The following is a 25,317-nucleotide window of genomic DNA, read 5'->3' on the forward strand; positions in this document are numbered from 1 at the left end:
TGCCGATTGAAAGGTCGGCGGTTCGAATCCCCATGGCGGGGTGCGCTCCCACTGTTCGGTCCCAGCGCCTGCCAACCTAGCAGTTCGAAAGCACTCTCGGGTGCAAGTAGATAAATAGGGACCGCTTACTAGCGGGAAGGTAAACGGCGTTTCCGTGTGCAGCTCTGGCTCGCCAGAGCAGCGATGTCACGCTGGCCACGTGACCCGGAAGTGTCTTCGGACAGCGCTGGCCCCCCGGCCTCTTTGAGTGAGATGGGCGCACAACCCTAGAGTCTGTCAAGACTGGCCCGTATGGGCAGGGGTACCTTTACCTTTAGTGGCGTGCTTTCGAACTGCTAGGCTGGGACAGAGCAATGGAAGCTCACCCCGTCACAGGGATCCAAACTGCTGACCTTTTGATCTGCAAGCCCAAGAGGCTCTGCGCCACTCACATCCCATAGTAGTAATGCTAAGCAGTAGCTGGGTCAGTAGAACTTCATTCTAAATGGTCAAGACAGTGGAAAGGCTATCATTATGCGGCTCTAGGTAGTATGCAATTCAAATCACCACATCTATATGTGTCTGTGACATTTCTGCAAGCAGTGGCATTTTATTGACTATTCATGTTTCTCAGGTTGACAAGTATCATTATCTTCATTTAGGTAATGAATAATTATGATTTTATTTAGTACTTCCATTTCTCCAGAAATTACATTTCACCTATCTCCCAATCAACACTTCCTTGAGAATTCTGAGTGGTATGATGGCTTCAGGAAACTATTTAATACAGTGATACCTTGGATTACATATGCTTCAGGTTACATACGCTTCAGGTTACAGACTCTGCTAACCCAGAAATATTACCTCAGGTTAAGAACTTTGTTTCAGGATGAGAACAGAAATCGTGCTCTGGCGGCGCGGTGGCAGCAGGAGGCCCCATTAGCTAAAGTGGTGCTTCAGGTTAAGAACAGTTTCAGGTTAAGAACAGACCTCCAGAACGAATTAAGTTCTTAACCCGAGGTACCACTGTACTGTAGGAGAAGGGCTTAAGAAATGATTACACACCTATGGCTGCTGTGTCCAGGGCTGACCTTCTATTAGGCAGAGTGAGGTGACAGCCTCAGGTGGCAGATGCTGTGGGACAGTGGCAGCAGTCCTCTGGCTGTTCCTTCTAAGCTTCCTAGTTGTAGCCTTCTGCTGGAGGACACAGCTTGTGTGCCATGCAGTAGTGGAAGACATGATGTAGTGGAATCATGATGACATGATGTAGTGGAAGACATGATCTCATTGCTATTATTGCAGCAAGATTCAACTGCTGTTTTCACTGGCTTCTGTACATAGAATGTCACCTCAGGTGGCAAAATGTCTTCAGCCAGTGTTTGGGCATCTGCAGGACTTTTTCAGGGGAAGGTGAAGCAAAACCCTGGAAGTGGGGAGCAGGCTAGATTCTAAGAATGCAAAGAAAGAGAATAATAGTCCTTGTACATTTGCCTCATATCTCAGGATCTCCCGAATCTATGAACTTACACTTTAAAAAAGAAAATAAAGCCAGGAATCTGGGGATTATGGTTCATGGGCGGGGGGGGGGCTGTCCCCCATGCCCCACCTCTCACCATGGATGCCCATGGGCTAGCCAAGGTTCTGTCATGAAAGTAGGAACTAATCTATAAAAAGCAGTGAAATCTTAATTATGAGAACATCCTGACAAGATCTATTTTCAAAATAAAATTAAAATAAAATGGGGAAACCCACATTGCATGTAGGGAACAGGTGGCTTACTTCTTTATAATATAATACTCTCACTAAGTCTTTATTTTAGCCCCTTTTGATTTTCAGAGAAAGTCTGAATTTATTTATTATAATTCTCTAATGTAGGTAGCTTTGAGTGGTGTCACTAAAATAGCTTTTGACTCACCTGGTCTTTAATGTACTTCGAAAAAAAGCAAAACAGAAAACTCAAACCCTCTCATTTTTTTCCTTTTAAAAATGTAATTTTAGTCCTTGTACAAATTACATTCCAGGAAACACCACAGATCAACCTTAGGCAGAATAATGTGCTGAAGACGGACCAGTTATTCTAAGACAAGAGACTTGAAGACTACAGCTTTTGTCTGTTTTTCTTCTTTCTGCAAGGTGAAAACTAGACAGTTTTTATTTCAAGCTGTTTACACCAATTTAGAACAATGCTTAATTAAATGCAGAAGAATATGCAAAAGCAAAAGCCATGTTTTTGAAATCTAACCTTTTCATCCAACAACAAAGATTGGTAATGCCATATGTGCATCAAAGCTGCAACTTGTGGATTTTCTGAATAAATGTATTTGTAATTGTTATATGTAAGTGATTCAGTGCTATTACATATGCAACAGCTCGTGAATGCTCTCACAAGTTGAAAAAATGCTCAAAACCAGAGTAATTCATTTGGAGGACCCTTGTGGTATCCTGTTGGTTAACTGAGCGGTTAGCCAACCTGGTGCCCTCCACATCAGCCCCACCAAGCATGGCCAATTGTTAGGGAGTCTAACAACATCTGGAGGTATCATGTAGACTATTCCTGGCCTGTGCAATAACAGCACAAATATAGATACAACATTGGATATTCCTTGGATAACCGGAAGCAAAGTCCCAAGAATATGTGTTGTTTGAGTGACATGGGCAACCAGGTCAAACCAATCAGTTGTGTATTGATTGCCCAATTTGGTTGGTGATATCTCCTTCATACTGACTCTCTCTGTGTGTACTATGCATAGGTAAAAAAATGAGTAGAGGTGTAAGGTGCCAGGAATGATTGAGAGGGCCCCCAGCATACCTTTCTGGAGGAGGGGGGGCTGCAGACTGGACTCCTGTCTGCTGCAATTTAGTATCTGGGTTTTAGATATGGGGTGCATGTAACAAGACAATTAATAATGGAGATCTGTGACCCTGTCTGAAAAGAGAGAGCTTTGCTTCTATTACCCATGCATCTAGTAACTTCCTTTTGGGGGGCTACTGAATTGTGTTGCATGTGGGGCTGCCTTGAAGACAGTCCAGAATCTTCACTTAGTTCAGAATATGGCTGTACTGCTGCTAAAAGGGACTGGATGATGTAAACATATCATGCCAGTTCTTTGCTACCTTCACGGAACCATTTCCAGACCCAGTTTAAGGTGTTGGTTTTGACCTTTAAGGTTCTTCATGACTTGAGGTCAGGGTACCTGAAAGACCAACTCTCTCCATATCAACCTACCTTGACTTTGAGATCTTCTGAGGCTCTGGTAAGTGAGCTGTGATAGATGGCCACAGGACAGAGGGCCTTTTAAGTGGCGGGCCATCAGTTGTCAAATGCCCTCTCCATAGAGGTTTGCCTGGCACTTTTTTCATTTTGCAGCCCTTTCCATCTGTTTTTGCTTTCAGCTGCTTTTGTTTTCTGTGACTGTTTTTATGTTTTTCACGCTTGTTATAGTAGTTACTGAATCTTAAATTTCTTCTCACAAGCCATCCTTAGAACTCTTTTTATAAATATTGTAAGTAAGCAAGCAAGCAAATAAAAAAAGTGAGAGAGAAAGCAGCAGTACAACAAACCACAACAGCGAGAGAATTGTTAAAAGAAGCCAAACTCCTGATAATAGAGGAATGCCTTCTTTGCCCCAGAATGACAAAGACCTTGTCAACATGTCCGGGACATCTGAGCCTCTCAAGCAAGCATCCCCAAACTTGGCCCTCCAGACGTTTTGGGACTGCAACTCCCATCATCCCTGACCACTGGTCCTGTTAGCTAGGGATGATGGGAGTTGTAGTCCCAAAACATCTGGAGGGGCGAGTTTGCCTATGCCTGCTTGAGAGGCAGAGGAAAATGCCACAAGGTCTCAGATCAAGTGTGAGGAGCTTTTGGCCCTCCAGATGTTGGAACTAAAACTCCCATCATCCCTGGTCATTGGCTATGCTTGCTGGGGCTGATGGGAGTTGTAGTTGAGCAACATCTGGAGGGCCACAAGTTCCCCACACCTGCCTCAGATGATGAATGTAGTGAGCAGGCAGACTCATAGGGGGGAAGATGATACTCCTAATACTAACCTGGCCCCATGCCATTTATCTAATGACCCTCATCTTTCATTGTACCTGAACATTGGAAATTAATTTTCTGGTGCTAGTCTTCAGCTTAGACAGTGAAAGTAGTGGTCCAACCTAAAAGCAGTTCAGGTTCCATCGTTCCCCACCCATAGTGGTGGTTGGCAGCTGCTTCTTTTATCTCAACATTTGTGCTAGGATATCAGTCTACAATTCTGCCATGGCATCATTACCTTAGTTTAACATAATATGTCCGATTAGGTGGAAGTAGCTGTAGATACAGCCAGTGCTTAGAAATGCTTTGGGGTTTTTTAAAAAAGAAATTATGTACCATTGCAAGGACATTATTGTGTGGAGAAAGGAAACAAATATGAATAGCAAAAACACTTTAAGAATCAATTTGCACTACAGTGCTGCAGACTTCTCATCCACGTTCTGTGTATTCTTATTGTAGAGCTGCTTCAGAACAAAATGTTTTTTTTACAGATTATCCACAAACCATCTGCTGTCCCCCCCCCCCATCCATATTAATGTGGATGATAAACATTCAGGTGTTGGAGGAAATGTAATACAATACTGTACAAATGACAGTGACTGTTTCTTCAAAGATATTGTTTTGCAGTCTAAAATCCACTGGGTTATTGAGAAATAATTTAATTTCCACATTTGTAGGAAGAAAGGGCTTTCGGATGTAAAAAGGCAAACAGACCAAATAATGTTACTGTATTCACCACGTTCCAGCATAACTGTGAAGCCTATTATAATTTGCAATTGTTTTGCTCCAGTTAATGAAATCTAGTTAATGTGTTGTACTGAATGATCATTAATAGCACTGCTTCTAGCAAATAATTTCAGGCTAGTTTATTAATTTTTTAGCCTTGCCGCTGGATTTAAAAAAAAAAAAAATACTGTCATCCCCATAAGGCAAGAAAATAAAAGAAAAAGCAGCAGCATACCTACTAAAAATAAAACTTCCTCATATGAACTAAAAAATATATTATTTGCAAGTATGCCTTTTATTAGGGTTGTCATATTTCAAAAAGTACAAACCAGGACAACCTGAAAGTTGTTGAGCTTTTTAAAGGAATACCTATTTTATGCAATGTACCTTAGAAATAATCTTGTCACTGAAAGGTGGTATAAAAACATTCCTTAAATTAAAATTAAGATACATAAATAAAATAAACTTCATTAAAAAAAAAGCACCTCTGCAGATAAAGGTCTGGAGTGCAGATCTTGGTAATGTGGTGGTCATATCTGGAGCTTAGCTTTGCACCAGGCTACAATGGCACTCTGATTCTGGTACAGATAAGCTGGGCGGGGGGGGTGGGACGACTTGTCAGTGGAAGGAGACATGATCACAGATGGGTTGAAGATCAGGCAAGATCAGACTATAAGCCAGAGCCAAGGCAATAAATGACCTTTAAAGCCCTAGATGGCCTTGGCCCTGTACGCGGGTGGCGCTGTGATCTAAACCACTAAGTCTCTTTGGGCTTGCCGATCAAAAGGTCGGTGGTTTGAATCCCCGCAATGGAGTGAGCTCCCGTTGCTCTGTCCCAGCTCCTGCCAACCTAGCAGTTCGAAAGCACATCAGTGCAAGTAGATAAATAGGTACTGCTGTGGCAGGAAGGTAAACGGTGTTTCCGTGCGCTTTGGTTTCCATCATGGTGTTCCGTTGCACCAAAAGTGGTTTAGTCATGCTGGCCACAGGACCCGGAAAGCTGTCTGTGGACAAACACTGGCCGGCTCCCTCAGCCTGAAAACGAGATGAACGGCGCAACCCCATAGTCGCCTTTGACTGGACTTAACTGTCCAGGGGTCCTGTACCTTTACCTGAAGGAGTGTCTCCATCCACATTGTTCAGCCCAGACACTGAAGTCCAGCTCCGAGGGCCTTCTGGTGGTTCCCTCACTGTGAGAAGTGAAGTTACAGGGAACAAGGCAGAGGGACTTCTCGGAAGTGGCGTCCGCCCTGTGGGACAACCTCCCAGCAGATGTCATAGAGATAAATGACATGGCTTTTAGAAGACATCTGAAGGTTGTCCTGTTCAGGAAAGTTTTTTATGGTTGGTTTTATTGTGTTTTTAATATTTTGTTGGGAGCCGCCCAGCGTGGCCGGGGCAACCTAGTCAGATAGGCAGGGTACAAATAAAATAACAACAACAACAACTGAGGAGATGACTTGGAAGAAAAGTGGGTGTTTTTTTAAGGACTTGAAGTGTCATCGGTTGTATTGTGAGGTCACTGATGGTGCTCAGCCATGGAAGGTGTCCCTGCAGTCTAGCACAGTAAAGCACATACAGCCACTGAACTCTGCTGGTGAGGGAGAAGAAAACCAGGGTATGTGACAATGGGTGGCAGTAGCCGCCAGTAGGTTGCTGGGCACTACAGTAGTCCTATTTGAGCAGAGCAGCAAGAATTTGAAATTTCAGCAGTGGCTCACTAAAAAGTTTCATTTCTGCTGCAGGAAACACACAGCATTGCAAACATATCCTGGGCATGGAAAATAATTAGTTATGTCATTCAGTTTTGAAGAACATGTTGACTCTGACAAAAGTACATCAAATTATGACAGGTTGGGGGAAAGGAAATAGGAATCGGATACTTATTGGATACTTGCAGAAATAACAAAAATACTGGGAAAACCTATTAAAAAATATCTCTCATTGTCAATGTAAACCAATAAATATACAGAAAGAGAACCTACACAATTGACACTGACATAAAAACCCCATGTACGTACCAAGTTGACAAAACGACAAGAGTTTACCTCCCACCCTCCACTCTCACCTTTGGATATCATATAGCTTTACATTTTACTTTGAACGTAGCCAAAAGATTATAACCTGATCAAGAAAAAAAAATGAGAGACATTGCACGTTCTTTGTAGTTCATGAAAATCTTTAATAATTTTTTTGAAAGCATTGTTGGGTATTTCAACTTTCAAATAGAAGAGGAATAATAATAATAATAATAATAATAATAATAATAATACAATATTTGTTGGGTATATATTTAGCGGGGACAACCAAGGCTTATTTTATAAGCATTTAATTGGTTACTGGCAGCAAGATTATTGATAGCTAGAAACTGTAAAGTTCAAAAACTGAGAGACTTTTGTAGCAGACTGGTGGCCATTCATCTAGCACACGAACAAAGACTACAGGACAAACTGTGCCTGCCATATTCCATAATATATGGTTGGGTTGACATTTTCCTTTATATTGATATTAGCAGCTTTCAGTCTCTTTCCACTTCAGTGCTTGTATGAAATTTGCTGTTATTGTCTACATTTGAACTATGCCTTCAGGCTGGGGAAAAGCAGGGTGAGGGGGATGTTAAGTTTGTCTTCTTTTCAACAAAACTGCTTCTGGCACAACAAAACACTGTGACAGAACCCAGAGTGCAAGGAAACGCCATTTACCTTCCTGCCACAGCAGTACCTATTTATCTACTAGCACTGAAATACTTTTGAACTGCTAAGTTGGCAGGAGCTGGAACAGAGCAATGGGAGCTCACTCCGCTACAGGGATTCAAACTGCCGACCTTCTGATCAGCAAGCCCAAGAGGGTCTGAGATTTGGACCACCGTGCCACCCACAGAATAGGGATGACCATCTTAAGGGTCTGCAATAATTCTAATACAATAGTATTGTGAGCAGTTAACAAAGGATATGGTTTTTCTTCTATTTTTTAGCAAAGACATTTATGCTGGTTCGTCCATCACCACATCCCTACTGCAATGAAGTCCTCTGCAGTTCACAGGTCAATAACGTAAAGCAGGCATAGGCAAACTCGGCCCTTCAGGTGTTTTGGGACTACAACTCCCATGATCCCTAGCTAACAGGACCAGTGGTCAGGGATGATGGGAATTGTAGTCCCAAAACATCTGGAGACCAAGTTTGCCTATGCCTGACGTAAAGCATAACTCTGTCCGGCCATTTTGTGTTTGCTTTTAGGTACAAAATGGTTGCCTTCTGTTCGGCGGCTGTTCTTGCTGGGAATTCAGAAAGGTCAACCCAGGAAACTGAAATGTAAGGGAGGGGTTTGGAAATCTAGTTACATGTCCCCAATTTCCCATAGCTGTCAACTTTTCCCTTTTCTTGCGAGGAATCCTATTTGGAATAAGGGAAGTTCCCGTAAAAAAAGGGAAATGTTGACAGCTATGAATTTCCTGTTTCTTTTCCCCCACTGGCAGTGTTCAGTCACTGACTTGAACACTCCTGCACTTCTGGTTAGCTAGAACACTGGATGGGTGAGTTAAAATAGTGTATGCAGGTGAAGCAGAGCAGGCAGAGGAAAGAGAGATATACAAATCACAATAAGGAAGTTACAAAAGTGAACTAAAACAAGAAGCAAGAAGACTGGAAGCAGGACTGTCAGTGAGCTGAAAGAAAGGAATGGCTTTATTGTTAGGTTTGGGGAGAGTATTTTGGGGAGAGCCAGAGCTTAGTAACTGAGCACCCGCTTTGCATGCAGAAAGTCCCAGGTTCGATCCCATGCATTTCCAGGTAAGGATGGGAAAGACCCATGTCTGAAACCCGGGGGAGCCACTGCCAGTCAGTGTCTACAATACTGGGATGGATGGCCCAATGGTCTGACTCAGCGTAAGGCAGCTTCCTGTATGTTACGTCTTGGCTAAAGTAGAGAAATGGTAGACATTTATCAGTAATGATTACATTACTATAATGAATAAGGTTTAGATGGGGGCATTCCCCAACATATGCTATTTTCTTAATAGCTGTTATGGCTAACTATTAAGCTCTTCTGAAATCCGTTTCCTCCCCTATAAATATTACACTAACTGTGTATATATCCCTATAAATATTACACTAACGTTTTCAAAACTATTAGTAAAAAAACCCCTACATTTTAAATTTGGTCTGATCTAATAATTTTCACCCCAGGCCTAGCGATAGCCCTCTTGGTCAGTAAAGGAAGTCCATAAGAGATAAAGCTGTCATGGAGGATAAAGTGCTGTTCAGCAGAGGCAGGCTGGAAAAATAAAGACAACCACTTTGCTGCGGGGAGGACCACAGGAAATTAAGGGTCAATCAGGGGCTAAGGCCATGTACACCTTAGGGTATTGAAATGCAGCAAGGGCGTCCCAGCCCCCTGCTGCTGTGTTTCAAGTCGCATTTCATATATATAATTTTAATTAAATTTTCTGTTTTACAATTTACCTCCCAGTAAGTAGTCATTTTTACATCCTTAAGATATCAATGACTTCCCTTCCTCTTTCCATGGTTCATTTTATATGTCATAAATCCCTGCATATTTTACAGAAACTATACCATTCAGTATTCCATTATTACATCCATCATAACTTATTTACACTGTTGAATTTATCTTAATGCTGCCAGCGTTTTCAGCTGTACACAGAGATTTCCCACATATTCAATAAACGTTTTCCAATCTCTCTAAATGTATGTTCTTATTGTTCTTCCAAGTCCCTTTTTATGTTGCTGTTGACACCAGAGAGGGGGGTGGGGATGCCTTCCCCAGATGCCCATTACCTGATTTGTTTTCCCTCACTGACTTCCAATTCACTGAAGTTGTCCTCTGCACATGTGCAATGGCTGCCTGAAATGTACGCACCTCACCTTGACCATCGCTTCCATTTTCTAAACATCTGGAAGCTAGTTTAAGGGAAAGAGCATTTCTCAAGAAGCTGCGGGATACCTATGGATTGTGGCTCATGTTGTGTGTATTTGGTTTCAGACACCAATGGTGGTACAATGGTACCTCAGGTTAAGAACTTAATTCGTTCTGGAGGTCCGTTTTTAACCTAAAACAGTTCTTAACCTGAGGTACCAGGGGCCTCCTGCTGCCGCTGCACGATTTCTGTTCTCATCCTGAAGCAAAGTTCTTAACCCAAGGTTTCTGGGTTAGCGGAGTCTGTAACCTGAAGTGTCTGTAACCCAAGGTACCACTGTAGTGTGTTGGAGTAAGCAGTAATGTGCACGCAGCCTAATTTCGCTGATTTGTCAGCTTTTCCTCTCTCCCAGGTTGTAGGCTCCAGTGCACACAGTCATGGGTATAAATAAGTTTTTTTACTTTTGCAGTGTAGCCTAACAGTTCTGGGTAGATGGAGAGGAGTAATTCTCCTTGTTCACAACTGCACATCATTTACTACCTTAAATCTCTGCCACATCATCTAGTTGCCTTTCCCGATTCCCCCAGTTCCAACAGTTTGCAGTGGAGTGGAGATGGGGCAACCTTTAGCCCTCCAGATAAAAGCTACCTTATATTGAATGAGGCTATTGCACCACCTAGCTCAGTATTGTCTACACTGACTGGTAGCAGCTCTCCCAGATTTGAGATATGGAGTCTTTCTCAGTTCTACTTGGAGATGCTGAGGTTGAATATGGGGCTTTTGCAGGCAAAGTAGAACTACCACATCCCCCCAACTCCCACCAGCCCCTGCCGGCATGGCCAGTGGTCGTGGATGGTGAGAACTGTAGTCCAACAACATTTGCAGGACTACAGATTTTCTCCCGGTGCTCTCATGGGCTTTGAAGTTGCAATGTGTCCACCCCCCCCCCATGCCACCTTTCTCAAATGAAGTCTGGGGTGAGTTGCGCGGGTGGGAAATGTGGGCTTTTCAGCCACAGCTGTATGGACGGCGAAGGCGATTTGGCACTGCCCACCACCACCATGAGGTCAGCTGGGCATAGATCAGCAGCGGGGCACCGGGAGGCGACCAGAAAGAGGACTTGCCTGGGCGGCCACGTGGTTTCCTCGGGGCTTTCGACAACTCTGGAGTGCATGGGTGTGTGCGTGCACAAGTTGGAGGGGGAAGGCGAGGAGGAAGCTGCGACGCGGGAGGAGCCCAAAGAAAGTCCCCTCCTCGCCGCCTCGTTTGTGCTGCTGGAGGTGCGAGCCAGGAGCGAGATCCGTATGTATGAGTGTGTGAGAGAGAGTCCAAGATCCCTTGTATCCAGAAGCAGCAGGTGGACTCTCCTTATTCCCCCCTTCAAGACAAGCAGCTGCTGCAACCGGCTAAGGGAAGGAGGGCTCTTCCCCCCCGTCGACTATGGAGAGAAGGCGGCGGGGATGCGACTGAATCTTCGCCGCGGGTCTGAGGAACAAAGGAACTCCTGCTGAAGGAGGAGAAGAAGCGAGGGAGCACCAGAAGCGTTGCTTCCCCGCCACAGAGCCGCTTGCAGGCAGAAAGAGAGAGAAAGAAAAACCCATCTCCATAGCGCGAGAACCGAGATCGAGGGAGGCTTCCATCCCGCTCCCTTTCTGTCCAGGTCCTTTCTTTTATGGGCGCAGCGAAACCCGGAGCTCCGAAGAAATCCCCCTCCACTAGCCATGGCACTTTCCGGGGTGCGCCGGGAACTTGGGCTTGGGATCCCCGGGGTGCTCGCCGCTTGCCGGACCTCCTTTTTCCTCTTCATCCGGAACGACTTTTCCGCCTAGCCCACTTTGACTCGAGTTTGTGTGTGTGAGGGAGAACGGGGCACTTGCGCTCTCCGCCTTCCCGGGAACCGGCGAGCTTTTTCCAGCCATCCTGAAGGTTTCAAAAGCTGCTCCCCTCCTGGATGCCTGCTGAGGGGCTGGTTTCCCGCGCAGGGTGGGAGTTTTCTGAAGTGAGCTTGTGGCGGCCTCCCGAGAGGAAGGAGCTCTTCCCGCCTCGAGTTCCCGAGGAGGCGCCTTCCTGCCCGGGCTGAGTGCATGCGCGCCAGTCCCACCAGGCTCCTCTTGCTCCCGCCATGGCCTTCACGTTTGCTGCCTTTTGCTACATGCTCTCCTTGGTCCTGTGTGCGGCCCTCATCTTCTTCGCTATTTGGCACGTGAGTAGCTCTTTCCCGCAAATCCTCCCCCTACTCTCTCTTTCTCTCTCTCTCACACACACAAATTCCACTTTCCACCATTTCCAGTCACCTCTTCTCTTTAAACAACCTTACATTCGAAGCAAATTCTTCCATGGCTGTCAACTTTTCCCTTTTCTTGCGAGGAATCCTATTCGGAATAAGGGAATTTCCCTTTAAAAAAAGGGAAACGTTGACAGCTATGAATTCTTCCCCTCAATTAATTCAGGGCATTGTCGTTTACCCTTTGCAGAGTTTCAATTCCCAGCAACCCTTAGCAAACTACAGTGCCCAGAGTTCTTCGAGGGACAAAAATGTGCTCCAGATGAGTTTTGAACGTATGCTGCACATGCAAGCCTTATTCTTGTTCCTCGTAGATGGTTCGCACTTGTGTCAACCTGGTGCCTTCCAACATCTGGAAATCCCATCTCCCGTCAGCCCTGGCCAATGTTGCCGACGGCCAGGGGCGATGGACGTTGTCGTCCCAATTTTTCCAGAAGAAGGCTGGTTTGTGCAAGACATGCTTATCCCTTCATGACTGGAACATCTGGGAGAGCAAAGGCTACAGCTTTTAACATCGCCTTGTGGGCAGTGCTTTTCAATAGAGACAACTGACACATCCAGATGCTGGTTGTCAGGGGTGTACAGAAGCCCCTGCCCCCCATTTCCAGTGACTGGATGCAAGGGGTAGTGGAATTACACAGGCTAGTTGCATCCCCAAATGCAGTACGGTTCCCAAGCATGCCCCCACCCCCAGACCACTTGAACATTGGTGATGGTCTTGGTGGACCACTTAATGATTTTTCTGCCTGCTGTAGCAATTGTAATGTGCTATGCTAGATACTGCATGATATACAATATAAGAAATAAAAGAAGCAATTAAGATACAAGTAAAGTCAATGTGAATATTTAATGCAGACATGCCATGGACCACCTGAATGATGCTCACAGACCACTGGGTCCAGATCCAGGAAAAAGGCGGGATATAAATAAATATAATAATAACCCTTGCCCTAATGGGTGTTCATTGAGTTAGTATGAAGGCGACTTGCATTTGCACAGATATATGCCCAAAGATGTCATATGTGAATGGGAATCCTGGCCAGTTACAATTCCGATTTGTACGGAGAGGACCTGTATGTATATGCACGTCCTTCACACTGGCGCTAGAAGTCCGGCTGACAGGGAATGTGGCAAATGTGTGTCAGTGTAACTACCAGGTGTAACCTTGTTGCACCCCACCTTCATTATTTGAATCTGAACACTTATTGTCACTAATCAGGTGTAGACAAATTAAGTGATCTTATTTGTGAACGACACATTTATCAGGTTTATTTTCAGCCCCAGCCTTACGAGTTCGGCTTTTCTCAGTGGCTAAAAAGTTGTATACTTTGCCAGACAAGTTACTCAGCTACTTGGTAGAAAGCCAGGAGCAGTCCACAAAATATGTCACACATTTGAAAGGAGGTGTGTGGAGGGAAGGTTGGGGAAACAAGCTTGTCAGATTGCCTTACTGATAGGATTTTATGATGATCAAGTCAGGAGAGCCATTGTGGTGTAGTTAGGGACTAGGACTGTGGAGATCTGGTTCGAATCTCCACCAAGCCATGAAGTTTACTAGGTGACCTTGGGCAATCCACTATCTCTCAGCCTATCGTATTTCACAGGGTATATGTGATGATAATATGGGGAAAAGAAGAGAGCTGCATATGTTATCCTTGTTCCTTGGAAGAAGGGTCAGATATGAACATAGCAAATAATAAATGCTACATTCCTCCTCCCTGAAATTTCCACCCACAACATGGGCTTTCTTCTTGTTGTACTTAGCATCAGATACTAGTAGCAATCTTCATTTGATATCACCTGCAGCTCCATCTCTGTGCCAGAATGTGCTGTAGTCAAATGGATACGCTAGACAAGATTCAGAAAAACTAGACATAAGTGTTCAATGGGTAACAAAACAAAATTAGACAAGGTATGTTTTGTTCAGACTGGTTTTCAGCCTGGTCCTCCATCTGGAAAACCATCTTTTTATATAGCTGATTCATGGGAAGTTACTGGTAAATTAGATTTTTAAAAAATGTTTTGGGAAATAGTTATCTTTATCAAGCAGATTCACTCGGATAAGTACCACCTTCTCAAATCCAGGGGTGGGGATGCATAATATTTCCTGAATGTAAGGACCCAAATTTGTTAGGGTGCTTGTTTTGACAACCAGGACATCAAAAACCCTTATCCACCATCTGAAAACATAGCTATGTACATATTCAAAACATGTTGTTCTTGATTGTCAGGTAATCAGAAATTTGCTCTTGGGAATCTTCTACCTGAAAGCACAGATGCATAGATGCCACCTTTTGATGGGATGCTGTTCTTGAGGTCCAGGCCTTCAGAATATCCTCTTGCCTATAAGGGATGAAGTAGATGAGTCCTTGGAGATCCATAATTGCATCTCTTGTCTCTTTTAATTTCATTCAACAGCAGCCCTAATGAGGGAAGTATCAGCTGGAGGGGGGAATTTAGATGAGCAAAATGATGGGCAGGAGGATTAAGTCCCATCCCTCAACACTGTCATCCTGATCTAATCCCCCCTGGCTTCTTTTGGAATAAATTAAAAAGAGATGGAAGATCGAATCACAGAACTCTAAAGTCTTGTCAGGTTGGGCCCTCAGAGTCTGTTATCTAAAGACACAGGTATCAACATTTGATGGAAGTACTGTTTTTGATTGGTCACCAGAAATTCTTGCCCATCAGAATCTCCTATCTAAACAGCTATCTATTTATCATAAATAAGGAGATGCTTTTTAAAAATAGCACTTCTAAATATATATTTCTCTCAATACACTTAGTACATTAGTCACTCATACAGAGCTCTACAGGTTTGGCTGGCCGAAGATGTGGCTGTTAAGCCCTTACTCTCCCCTGGTCATTAACCTTGCATTGCACCTCTTAAAGGGCAGTCCCTGCTCCCCTCTGTTTGGCACAGGAAAGAATAGCCAGGTTATTGATTTAGCTGCTTCACTGGCAACACAAATCCCAAAGTTGCTTTTGTTAGCTACTTTGAACACACCTGCTTGAGAAGGAAAGTGTGGGTTATAAATGTTGCAATGAATGAATGAATAGATAAAATAAGTCCTCTGGCCTTCCTTCCTACCTTGAAGCTGGGGAGGGGGATGGAATCACTGCATATGTGTTGGGGTGATCCCTGCCTACTCCTACAGCTCCAAGGAAGGCTATTGGCTTATCCTGATCAGCAGAGGATGTCATCACATTCACCATAGTGAATGGAAGTCTGTCCTGTGATTGCCTGGCACATTGCTGTCATTTGCAGTACTGAATGAATCACTGAACAACAAAAAAAGCAAAGTAATATCCATTGGGTATATTCCATTGGACAGTGTTATTTTATTTAGTTATTGGGCTGAATTGTGACCCCACAATGCCTCTCTAATTGCATTGATATGGATTGTAGTTACTGTATTTACTCATGAGGCAATCTGCACATGGTCAGATGGTGTTGATATTTCCATACATGGTCAAGTGTTGTTCACATTTATAGGATTGTGCCATAGCATTTAAGTAAGGTTCTGATGCTATGCTTTGCTGAACCCTGGCTCAAATGAAATCTCTTTATATATTCACATGACTCAATTTTATGGGAAATTCTGGTTCCATTTGGTAAGTGGCTTACGCGAAAATGCTTGTCATTGAGTTTATGGAGTGAGAAAGTGCATGTTTGTGTTAGTGAGGAAACCATGACATTCCGTACTTGTTCTAGGTTTCTTTAATGGGGATGGTCAGCTATTTTTCTGATTTGGTAGAGGGCTGCTTGCTATTTTCCTTCTTGTGTGCTAGATTGGGGTAGATAACATAGGGCCCTTGACATGTTGGACTGCACCCCTGCTAGTTGGTCATGCTTGCTGGGGCTGATGGGAGCTGAGTCCAGCAACATCTGGAGGGCACCATGCTAGCTGCCCCTGCCCTACACAGAGAACATATTGGTAGTTAGTTAAGTTTAATACACTCTGCTTAGGACCTGTGTATTCTTTCATATAAGAGTTTATTGTGTCTTGGTTGTCAGACACTATGCCCCAAGAAACCTGGGTACCTGTGTTAAGAGAATTTTGACAAAGGTAGAAGATTCAGATAAGTATGAGCTGTTGTTGGCTTGTAGAAGATTGACTAGTGTTTGTCTTTGACTCAGCCTAGAGAAGAATATACTCATATTTTACATTTTAATGTATTTTCATTTACATCAGTAAATACAGATATAGTAGCTATGCAAAGCTTTGGTGTCTGGGCTGGATGAAATAGTCCATGCCTCCTAGATGCTGAATGTACATCTTTGTTGTCATTAGATATCCACAGCAACATGTGTCAGCGAAATGACCATATCATGCCAGAAGAAGTTTGCTGCCGCTGTGTGTCTCTGCTATGTATGGACTGCATTCTATGCCATTAGGAACACTGTCTGTTAGGAGGATTGTATGTATGAGATATAGAAATGTAGAGTTGGAAGGGACTTCAAGCGTCATCTAGCCCAACTCCCTGCAATGCAGAAATCTCAACTAAAGCATCTACGACAGATGGCCATCCAAACTCTGCTTAAAAATCTCCAAGGAAAGAGAGTCCACCACCTCCCTAGGGAATCCATTCCACTGTCAAATAGCTCTTACCGCCAGAAACTTCTTCCTGATTCTGAGTCAGAATCTCCTTTCTCATAAGCTGAAGCCATTGGTTTGGGTTCTACCCTCCAGAGAAGAAAAAAACAAGCTTGCTCCATCTTTCATGTGACAGCTCATTAGATATTTGTAATCAAGGAGTAATTTGTCCCACACCCTGTGTCCAGATATTCCATACTGCAGTGCCCAATAATAATGCTCCATGCATTCTTCATCACTTTTAGGCAAAAGGGTCCAAGTTAGAACCAGGCTCCATACACATTACAGTTTTGGTGCTATTCAACACCATTACGGATTTTTCTCAATAAAACACTTCCTGACAAGTTTTTAGTGTTACTCAGATGTAAAATAGTGCATTACGTTCTGATCATCTTTTCCCCAAGTTGAGATTTGTCTTGTCCACATTTTCTAAAATGCATTGACACTGATTTTCACCTATCTTTCAGCACTTTCACCTTTAAAAGATGAGGATATAAAAAACACATTTACACACCCACTTAATTCCCCCCTCTGTCAAAGCAGCTCAGGGAATTTGAAGGGCAAGAGAGCTCTGACTCCCTCAGCCACTGAGGTTTTCTTTGCAATTAAGCAAGTAACTATAACAACTGCCTGCTTGCAAATGCCACCACAACAGTATCTGTGGAGATGAAAGCAGGAGGCAAAGGAAAAGAAGAGGCACTCAGCACCACGGAGATAGACACCGGGGGTGGAGAAGCTGAAAGAGAACTGGAAGGCTATCTCTCTGGAAGGCTGTGCTCTTACCACTAGGCACTCACCTGCCTTGATCTCCACTTTAGTCACATGTCCCTCTCTAAAACACTGTGTACATTTAAAACAACAACAACAACCCAATGTGTGAGCTGATCTCTCTTGCAAAAACATAGATCATCTTCAAAAACTGTTCTTTTTCAGATTTGATCATCTGTTTAGCTAGGACTTGTTAAAAAGTTTTCGCAGGAAATGTGAGAGGTGTGAAATGGAAAACAAATGTGCTACTTCCTGTCCTTATTTGCAGTTGGAATCATTCTGGACTTCATTCTGCAAGACCTCCGGTACCCTCTGTCCCTGCTTCTCACGTGGAGAGTTGTACATATCTCTGTGTATGGCACTTGCTAATACAATGCACTATTTTAAAATAATTTTTAAAGGGGTCTTCTAGCCAAAGGGTTTTTTTGAGCACTGGGTGCACAGATTCAAACTGCCTAAATGTCCCAAAGCTGTCCCCAGCACAAGAAGCAGAAATGATCAGGACCAGTGCAAGTTCAATAGTCCAAAGAATGCCTTTAGTGCAAAAGCCTTAGTTGACACCTATTTTTAAAGGTACCTCTTATCTCCACTTCAAGGTTAACACCACCATGTGAAATCAGCCATGGGGAAGCTGCTGAGGGGCACAGCTTCTTAGCCCTTAATCAATACCAAAGATGAAAGGAACTGAAAATATGATTGCCTAAATCGATGCAACCAGATTGATCCTTTCAGTTTCTTTCTACTGCTAAATTTTCAATTGTGTCTAGCTAACAAAAATATGTTTCAAAACGGATTTTTAAAAATCTCACATGAGCTGCAATTGAGCACAGTAAAGTATGTTTTACTTCAGCTAAAGTGCACACCATTCTTTTCAGTTCTCTTTGCTGACTTCTTAGATATTAAACTGTTTTTAAAGTATGTTGCCATGCAACTGTTTTCACTAGTGCTTTTCAGTGGTAGCTCAGATAACCTCTTAACACAAATAATTTTTAAATTGCTATATACTTTGAAACTCATTGAGTCAAATATGTTTTGCAATAAAGAATAAAAGAGAAAAACCCTCTTCACTTTAACCAGGATGTCTATAATACAAGCCAATATGGGGAGGGAGGAACATAATACAATGCATAAAACATACATCTGAAGGAAGAAAATTGTGGTTAAATGGTTAATTAAATGTGGGAGAGTCAGTGCTGTGCTCTCTCTTGTTCTTCAGCAGTTGAGAAATAATGTGAAATTGTAATTAGCCTCATTTTTTTAACCACTACCTCATTTTGAAGAGATAGCAGGCAATTACAAAACTTTAAAATACTTTTTAAAAAAGAGCAAACACTTTGTGATATTATCAAAGCTGGTGTAGTGTAATGGCTAAGAGACTGAGCTGTGAGTTAGTAAGTCCCTGGTCTGAATATTGCTTCCTCATTAGGTGGCCTTCAGTAAACAGAATGACCATAAGCTTGGGAAGGGTCATAGCTCAGTGGAAGAGCATCTGTCTGGGATGCAGATGGCCCTGGGTTCAATCCCCAGCATCTCCAGATAGGCCCCAGTCTAAAACCACGGAGAGTCACTGCCAATCAGTGTAGGCAGTCCTGAGCCAGATGGAATCCGTAGAAAAGAACTTCCTACGTTCCTAAGCCACTGTCTCTCAACTTCTACCCCCACCTGCAATATGTGTGATAATAATGCTGATTTACCTTTACTTACCATACTTAAGCTCCTGCCAACCTAGCAGTTCGAAAGCACGTCAGAGTGCAAGTAGACAAATAGGTACCGCTCCAGCGGGAAGGTAAACGGCGTTTCCGTGTGCTGCTCTGGTTCGCCAGAGGCGGCTTAGTCATGCTGGCCACATGACCCGGAAGCTGTACGCCGGCTCCCTCGGCCAATAAAGCGAGATGAGCGCCACAACCCCAGAGTCGGCCACGACTGGACCTAATGGTCAGGGGTCCCTTTACCTTTACCTACCATACTTAAGGCAAGCATTTATAGGCTTACATATTGCTGTTGGTACACACATTGCATTGATAGTAGGATGTTTTAAGTGTACATCTAAAATGTAAAGTGTGAATGTTGCAAATATGTGATTCAAGCAGGCACGGCTAAGGCTGGGAGAGACTTGGGTTTGCCCCTGTGTGTAGTATGTGCATTGGCCCTAGCTGTTCTAGTTGACTCACATCTATTCTGCCATAGTGATGAGGGCAGCCAGGATGGGAGCAACATATGCCACAGCAGGATGGGGAGGTATAGTTTAGCATGATTATAAGAGTCATGGCAGAGGCTAGTTGAGAATCAGATGACTCACCAACAGCAATCTAGCTTTTATGCAGGTTGCTGTCTTCCATCCAAGACCCTCATCAACCTCCCCACTACTCCTTTCTCCCACCAAGGAGTAACCCTAACCATGAGACAGTTCAACCCCTGCAAGAGGCACTCTGAAAAACAACAACAATCTTGGAGGAAAGAAACCTCATCACAGCCCTGACACTCCTTGCCTTAGTGGTGCTAGTTTTTCAGTTCTTTGGCTGGATTGCAGTCATCACCACCAGCTGGTTTCTACCCCCACAGTTCTGCTCCAGTAAGATGACTCTCAGGGTTGGCAGGGTTATCAAGGAGTGAGGAGGTGTTCTCCTCTCTCCCCACCATCCCTTGCTGGGTGAGGCATAACTTGAACATCATAATAACCCTCTTATTGAATTTCCTCTGCAGTACTTCCTAATTTGATTTCATTCCATGTATCCCATCTTCTTCCAAAATCTCTGCTCAAGGCCCATCTTCCACCTCTACTTGTTTCAGCATCCCCTTTTGCAGATAATTGCTTTATTTTGTTGTACATATTTCTGATCCCTCTTGATCAACCTGCTGACACCCCCTTCCTCCTCTCACTATCACCATGATTGACATCTCCTTTGTCTTCTTCACTTTCACCTATGCGACTCTTCGGCATCACTTCCCTCCATCTCTCAGAAAAGACTTTACCTAGATTGTTTACATGCATTTTAGGATGCCATCAAAATGTATTGATGGTTATTTTCTAACTATACAAATTTATTTTTTCCTGGGCTGCTAAACAGTTAATAAATGTATATCAAACAGATATAAAAGTATCTTTCTGCCCATAAGTAGCTCTTAACCTTTGTGTTAACCTTTGATATTATTGATCTATATTCATTCATTAAACCCTATCACAGACCTTGCTGTTGCAGTTAAATGACTTAAAAGTTCTTTATACTTTGAATCTAAGTCAAGACCTATATATAAATTTAAAAGTGCCAGCTGTGGAGAGTGGTAGACCCATGGACCCATGATGCTTCCTGAAACACTTGCACCCAAAAAACCTGTACTTGGAGACATGTTCACCACATGTGTACATAAGTCCCAATCGACTGGCATTCCCGCCAACAGGCAGGATACATCCTGGGGTGCAATACAGTCATTTTCCTCAGGGTAAGATACCACTTGTGTATCAACTTTAGGGATTACTCCTTCACTTTAGCAGATACAGATTTATATGGTTCCATTGAGTTCCAGTCGTATGTATATCAGCTGCAATATCTAATTCTTTCCCCTTTAGACTTCTTAAGAAATCTTTAGAGCCTGTTACTGATTCCAAGACCTACCTATAAATGCTGGAGATCAGAACCCTAGTTAAACCAAAGCACTCCATATTTCTCTTCCAAACTCTCTTAATTGTCTGGTAGCAGCCTCCTTCACTGCTGGTTTTGAGAATAAAAAAAAACCCCAGCGAATCTGAGCTCAGAACAACCAGGTAGGGCAAACTGGATCCAATCACCTCTTCAATATCTCAGCAGTGAGCAGTCTGGGTTTGACCGAGCAGTTCTGACAAAAAACTATTATGTGTGGCGTATGTGGTACATCTCCAGTGTTGGCAATCTTTTTGCCTTCTCTTGGTATTTTGCAGTAAAGTATCAGGACTGTGGAATGTTGCAGTTAGATCAAGGGGGACGGCTTCTCTGGCTTTGTGTATGTTTATTTTTACAGGAATTACATTGTCTATTTGTATCTTGCTTTTCCTCCCAGGAGCTCAAGGTTGTGTACATTATCACCCCCTCCCCATTTCCATCTTTGTAACAGCCCTGTGAGGTAGGCTAGACTAAGTTTATATGTGTACATAAGCAACAGTTCTTGCAAATAGATTACAGGGTGTGTATGTACTGGGCCCCCAATCCACATCAGCCCCAGGAGATCCACTGCTTATCCCTTAAAAAAGACCCAGAAGGATACCATGAGAAGTCCAGGAGAACCAGCAGGGATGCAGTCCTCCTGCCTATTTCCCAGCTAGGGCATCTTTTCCCAACCTGGTGCCATCCAGATGTTTGGGATTATAACTCCCATCATCCCTGACCATTTGACATGTTTGCTGGGGCTGATGAGAAAGATGTAGTCCAAACATCTGGAGAGCATCAGGTTGGGAAAGGTTGCACCAGGGCAAGCAAACCAGTTTCTGTTCCAAAATCAGGCCAAAAGTTATTCTGGAAGAGATCTAAATAATCAGTTTGACCCAAAACCACTGGAGGTATTCTGCCACAACCCATTTGAATACGTTGCCTAAAAAGGGATGTTAAATACTGGGCGATAGTTATTCAGATTACAGGGGTCCAAATATGTTTTTTCAACATAGGACATTTCACCACCTCTTTCAACACCAGGAGTACAAAACTTCCTTGGGGAAGCATTTACTGGAGCTATGTATCGGCTCTGTGTGTGAGCTGAATAATTAGGCAAATCAAGGTGTTTCCTCTCCCTCCTCCAAGTCAAAGTATGATGCACCCATCATAGTCAGGTCAGGGCCCCCACAAAGCCACAACAAGCTCGGATTCTGTACAGGAACAGCTCTGTGTTTACTCCCATAGGCCTCACAATGTCCAGAAAATTGTGTGGGGAGTTCTAAAGAGCTGAGTTTGGGTTTTGTTAAAGCAGAGCAAGATATGATGCTAAAAACAAACTTAAATGAAGTTTTAAACTTTTTTATTTATTTAAACAAACCTTCCACTGCTTTGATCAACAACAATTCAGAGCTCTTCAGTGCTCTGGAGGCAATATTTTTGACACCCTGATTTCTTGCAAAAGCCATGGATCCAAAGATACAGAAATGACACAAGGCTTCATGGGGGCCCTGATCTGACTTGGAAGGATTTATTAAAATTGTGGTTGAACTCCGAAGAGGAGGAAGAAGACCCCTGAGTCATCCCAAGTTGCCTCATTTTTTGGCCCCTACACAGAGCCGATGCACACTGCTAGTATCTTTACCAACTTTCTAGATTACTCCACCTCCCTACTTTGGCACTATTGTTCTGCAAATAATCGTTAGTACTTAGCAGTCAGAAGCCTTTTAATCATTTCAACAACAACTTCAGCTAGCGCAACGCGTTTCAAAATACTGGCTATATGGAGGACTGATTATAAATCATTAATTGCTTCTCTTTTACATCATCTATGCAGTACAGCCACAAAGGCCTGGTGAAATTACCATGGGTCTAAGCAATCCTTCCGTTTCACGTGCTAATTCAGCGGCATATATGGGTTTTGAGAACAATAGCCATTAAAACCACCAAGAATTAATTGTGTTCTGTAAGTGGAAGAACACAGGAGCATATCACTCCCACACAAATTTCCGCTACCTTTAAAAATTGCAAAGTGGGAGAGGAAAATGTTAATCCTTAAAAACCTGTATTCTTACAACCAGAAAATAAATTCACAGTTAATTGGATTTATAATTTGCTCCCCCACCTGTTGTGCCTAGACAGTGTGGGGGCAGAGAGACCTTTTTTCAAAGAGTAATCAAGGCTGCACCACATGTACTGCTGTATCTATAGCTGTAAGTGGAAAGTTGGAAGATCTTAGATTTGTAGGGTCTTTTCTGCCCTCCAGAAAATGAGGTCCTGGTGGATATTTTTGGGGAGGCTGAGTGAGAGCACTGTAAGCAGCAACATCAAAAAGGACCACTCTCATGTTTAGCTTGTGGCCTACTAAAACCTCTCCATCTATTTCACATTTAGCCATCCTAAATTTGCACATCTGGATCTTCTTACGTAAATGAGGACTTTACATTTGTCTCAGTTGACATTTGCTTTTTTAGTTTTGACCCAGTTCTCCATTTTGTCATGATGATCTAGAACAGGGGCTGCCCAACTTTTCATACCAAGTGGGCTGCAAGAGTACTTCACCACAGAACCTGTGGGTTGCACGCACACTGCTTTGTTGTGCAAGGGAGGGGGGGAGTGAGGCCAAAATTTTATGTCCTTGCAGCCCTCGCACTGCCTTCCCAAAGCCAGCTAAGTGAAGTGAGCCCCTGGGCTTTGGGAAGGAGGTGTGAGAATCTTAAGAGCCCTCCCGCCTCCTTCCTAAAGCTGGGAAAACGCCAACTAGGCTTTGGGGAGGAGACGGGAGGATCCTAGGACCCTGCCAGAGCCCTCACACCTCCTTCCAGAGCCTCATTTAGCCAGCTTTGGGAAGGTAGCACAAGGGCAGGGTGTGTGCGCATCAAATGTTGTTGAGGGCTGCCAAAAGAGGCACTGAGGGCCACATGCGGCCCTCCTGCCATGTGTTGGACCACCCTGATCTAGAATCTTTTTTTCCCTGTCTTCTAAGCTATTAGCTGTGTCACCACTTCGGTGCCACCTGCAAATTTGATAAGCACCTTCTCTACTCCTTTTTCCAAGACAAGTTGTACAGATAATAAAGAACACTGGGCCTTGACAGAGTCCTGCGTCATCTCACTTATCACTTCCTTCCAGCTGTTGATTAGCATTCCTTGAGTACAGTCGTCCATCCCCCAGATATAAATTCACCTTACAATACTGTTGCATAGCCCATATTGACAGCCTGAAAGAAAGTAAAACTCGTTAAAAAGAAGTCTCTTTTTAATGGCCAGGCCGTGGTCTGAAGCAGTAGTGTTTAGAAGGGTGGCACTGAGAAAGTGGGGTTGCTCACCTGCCTTCCTGACTGTGAATGTTGCTTCTGGTTCCTGAGAGGGGTGAGGTGTAGGGTTCTCTTTGTGATGTGTTCTTTATTTGCCTGCACCACACTGAGCTCCCCATGTCTCACCACTCCCTCTCAGGAACCAACAGCAACACCCAGGGCTTGTCCACACTTGTGCTTGCCCCCTGTTTTCTAGCCACAGGTCTGAGAGGCTTTTCGCGTACTCTGCCACTTTCTCCGGGAAAACCTGCCGTTTACTGCTGAATTGGAACAAACATCTATCTACAGAAAACCAAATTGACATTCAATATGATTCAGAGGTAAACAGTGGGTTTTCCTGGGAAAAGAAGCAGGACAACTGAAAAATCCCTTGGATCTGTGCCTAGAATGCAAGGGAGAAGCACAAGTGTGGAAGAGCCCCCAACGAAGGTAAGTGAACAAGCACACGGTGCTGGTCCCGAGGGTTAACCGTGCAGCATGGTCCGAGTCCAGTCCGAGGTAGAGGGTGCAGTATGGAGGCTGTCTGTCAAAGCTGAAGCTGGGTCCAAGGCAGGGAGTCGGGTGAGGTCAGGACTCTGGCAGAAGAGCAGGACAGGGTGCAGGCAGGAACAGGCTATCAACAGTGTTGCTCCCACAACCTGGGGCTGGGGCTGGCTGGCTTTTATCTGCCCTGAGGCATAGGGCGGCCCTGGTCCACAGGTGACTCGCCTCTCCTGGCCTGGAGGCAAGCACTCCTCCTGCGAGAACTTAGTTCCCTCTGCCTCTCTGCCCTGAGCCTCTGCAGCTCAGGAGAGGCTGGAGGGTTACCGGACCCAGAGGCAACCTCAGCTTCCCCTTACGGGACTGAGAGTGGAGCACCTGCAGGCAATGGGTCCTCCATCACCTCAGGAGCCAGAGCAGACTCAGCTGGTGTTCACCTGAGGATCCAGCACAGGTGAGGACCCTTCAGGCTCAAGCCCCAGCCCCGGCTCAGCTGGTTCTTGAGGCAGGGACTCCTGTGCAGGCTGGGATTCCTCGGGTTCAGTCTCCGAGTCCGAATCCCAGGCCATCACACACACACTGTCTTTTGTTTTAGAATAATTGCTTCTGAGATAAAAAATTATGAAGTTGT

General features: G+C 44.0%; 1 protein-coding gene across 2 annotated transcripts in view; it reads left to right on the forward strand.

Moving 5' to 3' along the window:
* The first annotated feature begins 10,509 nt into the window (after positions 1 to 10,509).
* Positions 10,510 to 25,317, forward strand: part of CNIH3 (cornichon family AMPA receptor auxiliary protein 3) — a 61,541-nt gene continuing 46,733 nt past the window's right edge. The window contains exon 1 of one of the 2 annotated variants that reach the window (XM_083434595.1): positions 10,510 to 11,823. In XM_083434595.1, coding sequence (XP_083290721.1) covers positions 11,743 to 11,823 — 81 coding nt within the window. In that variant the 5' untranslated portion in view covers positions 10,510 to 11,742. The remainder of the gene's footprint in view (positions 11,824 to 25,317) is intronic. The other variant, XM_083434596.1, reaches the window with a different exon arrangement.

Source organism: Podarcis tiliguerta, assembly GCF_965153285.1.
Source record: "Podarcis tiliguerta genome assembly, chromosome: 3".
NCBI lineage: Eukaryota > Metazoa > Chordata > Lepidosauria > Squamata > Lacertidae > Podarcis > Podarcis tiliguerta.